Consider the following 3,871-nt stretch of genomic DNA (forward strand, 5'->3'; position numbering starts at 1 on the left):
TTTCTGGCAGCTCTAGCCAGTGGAGCAGCTCATTTGAGTGGGACAACACTTGTCCCAGTGCCAAGCTACTTGTGTCCCTTGTTTTCTATTTTATCTCATGATCTTTGGAGATATATGTAACCCAGCAAATGTAACTTGTCCTTGAAACCTCAGATTTACTGCAGGTCTCTTAATTTTTGGCTGATAACTGTGTGTGGTTACTTGCTAGGTCTGTGTGGTGGCTTTCATGTGCAGGTTTGATGGGATCTCAGTGGAAATGGTCTAATTTGGGTAACTTTCTTTCCATTTCAGGGGGCTTTTGCATATATTCTCAACTACTTCATGTACGTTATCTGGGCCTTGTTGTTCTCCCTTCTTGCTGTCTTACTTGTGAAGGGGTTTGCTCCTTATGCCTGTGGCTCAGGGATCCCAGAGGTGAGTGAAAATGAAAATGGGTTGGGTTTGTTGCGGTTTTTTTTAAGGTGGGGTTGGGATCCACCATCCAAAGATTATGAATAGGGATATGATGGAATTTTTGGCACTTTAGATGATGGCTTTTTTCCTGAAACACATCTAGTGATGAAGTCTCTGTGCAATCCCTTTAAAAACTCCAATATTTTGGCATTTACTGGGGGAGGTGTGAACAAAAGCACACTGTTGGTGTAAGACAGGCCACAAAAGCTTAGCCTCAGGTCTTTCTCCAGCGGGGATGGTGGCCCTGAGGGAAGGACTCAAAGGGCTGTTTCTGCCTTTGCACAGAGGGGTATTTCTACTGACTCTACTTTTGATGGCTGAGGGAAAGCTCTGGAAGCTGTAGGGATAAGTTGAGGGCAGGATTTTGGGAGTACCTAATAAAACAGGAGCTCTGCCCAGGGCTTGAATGAAAGCCTGTAGAGCTTTGTGTGCTTGACTTCCAGATCAAAACTATCTTAAGTGGTTTCATCATTAGAGGCTACCTGGGCAAGTGGACTTTGATCATCAAAACCATCACCTTAGTGTTGGCGGTGTCTTCTGGGCTGAGTTTGGGCAAAGAAGGGCCCTTGGTGCACGTTGCCTGCTGCTGTGGAAACATCTTGTGTCATCTCTTCACCAAGTACAGGAAGAACGAAGCGAAGCGCAGGGAGGTACGGAGAGACAGCGATGATGTCCAGTGGCTGAGGTGGTGTGGGGAGACCAGTGGGTCTGGTTGCTTTGCCCTAAATTGGTCTGTTTTGATGTGTTCTTGGTGTGAAACACTTAGTTGGAGCAAAAGCCATCTCAGGAAGTGACGCCACAGCATCTCCCCAGCGCAGGTTGTCTTCTTATTTGTGATGGGAGCTCTGCAACGCTTGTTTGTTTGTCGTGGAACTCCAGAAATCATGTTGGGATCATCTGAGGGACCTGGACTTGGCTGTAGGAGTAGACTGAAGGGCTTTGCTTTCAGGGACACAGCGATGGGCGTTGGTGTAAGAACCAAGCTAACATCTCCCAGGAAGATGTGGCAGGGGGGGGGGAGGTTGGCCATGAGGAAAAGGTTCTTGAGGCAGAGGGTGGTGGAGCACTGGAACAGGCTCCCCAGGGAGGTGCTGATGGCACCAAGCCTGACAAGATTCCAGCAGCATTTGGCCAAGACCCTCAGGGACATGGTGTGAATGTTGGGATTGTCCTGTGCAGGGACAGGAGTTGGACTCCATCATCCTGGTGGGTCCTTCCAACTCACAACATCCCATGATTTGATGATTCATTCTGTGATTCTGACATGAAGCTCCTGAGTGTTTCCTCACTGTGCTTGGAAGGTTTTTCTCTGGACAAGTCACTGGAGAATGGTTAATGTGAGATGTGTGGTGTGACATTGACCAATTTACCTTCTGCTAAACCAAACCTGAATCCACCCAGGGACCTGGCAAGGTTTTAGGTGACCCCATGGCACCTCTGGTTACCCTCATCTGAGAAATGGTATGAACAGGCAAAGATGGGAAAAGCCAGTGTGTTCTGGGAGGTGAAATCACTGCTGTTCTCTATTACTGGAGCTTCAGTTGAGGTGAAAGCTTGGCATGAAATCAGCTGAAACAGCAAAAGGCAAGTGCCAGGGGTGCCACTTCCACTAATTTGGGACTGTTGAAATGCTCAGGCCAAAGTTTTTGTAGCTACTTGCAACCCTTCTCCCTAAGGAATTAGCTCACTCCATCTTTTTTCCCCTGCTTGTCTTTAAAACAGCTCAACCCTGGCTTGCTGTGCACTCGCTGCAGATAAAAATTGTACCAATTTAAAGACAAACCATAAAAAAAAGACCAAAATTTAAAGACAAACCAATTTAAAGACAAAAAAAAAAATAGAGGGAAGGTTTTGGGGGGGGATCTGCAAAGATCTTGACTGTCTGGTTTCTCTCGTAGGTTTTATCAGCAGCTGCAGCTGCTGGTGTGTCCGTAGCTTTCGGCGCACCCATCGGAGGAGTGCTCTTTAGTCTGGAAGAGGTAACACCAGCATTTTCTGTTAGCTCTTGGCCAGCTCTTTTATTGCAAGAACTGACCCCTGCTGCTTTAAAAATACAGTCCACTCCTAACTGTGCTTGGGTGTGGAAAGGAGACCCTGTTGAATACTGATTGGTGGTGTATTTACAAGGCCAAGCAACTTAAAAGCTTGTTGGGGTTTCAGGTAATTCTTACAACTACTGGAGAATTTCTTTTGGATGATGTCTAGTCATAAACCTGGTGGTTTCCCCCTTGGTCTGTTCGTGCTCAGCAACACTGACTGCTCACAGCCACAACCTCTAGCACATTTTCCATGTGTCCACTCTCTCCTGAAAACTCTGTCCCATAATACCTGGGGACAAACTTATCTGGCTTATCAAATCCCATTTCTTCTCAAAGAACTTCTAATCCCTTTGATCCAGACGTGGAAATGGATCACCACTGCTTGCTCCAGGGCTTAGCTCAGAGGAGGAATGGGATGGTTTTGCTCAGCTGAGCAATATTGTGGTGGCAGCAAGCACTGCTGGTTGGCACTTCTGGACTTTGCAGAGCGTGCCAGGCAAATAGTTCTCTGGATTGAGCTCATGACTGATTTCTAACAGCTTTTATTAGCCCAGGAAGTCGCCTTCACTTCAAGGATCATAGAGGGCACTTGCTGCACTGGCAGTGTGAAGCCAGGACCTGTCCTGGTCATTGATTAAACAGAAACTCCAAGCAAAGCCTGCTTGGCTGGAGAGGAGGGTGTGCAGCCAGTGCACGTGGATCTCAGGCCTTGCTCTGACTTCATCCACTGATGATTTTGTTCCTGAGCAGTGACAAGGGTTCCAGTGACTGAATCTGCTTTGTTTTGTTCCATTTTTAGGTCAGTTACTACTTTCCTCTCAAGACACTGTGGCGTTCCTTCTTTGCTGCTCTGGTGGCTGCATTTACCCTGCGTTCCATCAACCCTTTTGGGAACAGCCGCCTGGTTCTCTTCTACGTGGAGTTCCACATGCCATGGCATCTTCTGGAGCTTGTGCCATTCATTCTTTTAGGAATATTTGGTGGGCTTTGGGGAGCTTTCTTCATTCGCAGCAACATTGCTTGGTGTAGGAGACGTAAGACAACCAAGCTTGGTAAATACCCAGTGCTGGAGGTGTTTGTGGTGACAGCCATCACAGCCATCCTGGCCTTCCCCAACGAGTACACCAGAATGAGCACCAGCGAGCTCATTTCTGAGCTCTTCAATGACTGTGGGATTTTGGATTCTTCCAAACTCTGCGAGTATGTCAATGATTTCAACAGCACCAAAGGGGATGACCTGCCAGACCGAGCTGCTGGCCCAGGAGTTTACACTGCCATGTGGCAGCTGGCATTGGCTCTTATAATGAAAGTCTTCATCACCATCTTCACCTTTGGCATGAAGGTGAGAATAGAATCACAGAGTCCCAGACTGGTTTGGG

General features: G+C 47.5%; 1 protein-coding gene across 1 annotated transcript in view; it reads left to right on the plus strand.

Moving 5' to 3' along the window:
• The window catches only part of LOC104520430 (H(+)/Cl(-) exchange transporter 5-like), a gene marked incomplete at its 3' end in the record, with an annotated part of 4,354 nt that extends 520 nt beyond the window's left edge, over window positions 1–3,834 (plus strand). Inside the window, exons 2-5 of the mRNA XM_010162123.1 lie at window positions 292–414; window positions 897–1,103; window positions 2,352–2,432; window positions 3,292–3,834. Coding sequence (XP_010160425.1) covers window positions 292–414; window positions 897–1,103; window positions 2,352–2,432; window positions 3,292–3,834 — 954 coding nt within the window. The remainder of the gene's footprint in view (window positions 1–291; window positions 415–896; window positions 1,104–2,351; window positions 2,433–3,291) is intronic.
• Between the last annotated feature and the right edge of the window lie 37 nt (window positions 3,835–3,871).

The sequence above is a fragment of the Antrostomus carolinensis genome, unplaced genomic scaffold, assembly GCF_000700745.2.
Source record: "Antrostomus carolinensis isolate BGI_N321 unplaced genomic scaffold, ASM70074v2 scaffold42930, whole genome shotgun sequence".
Taxonomy (NCBI): Eukaryota; Metazoa; Chordata; class Aves; order Caprimulgiformes; family Caprimulgidae; genus Antrostomus; species Antrostomus carolinensis.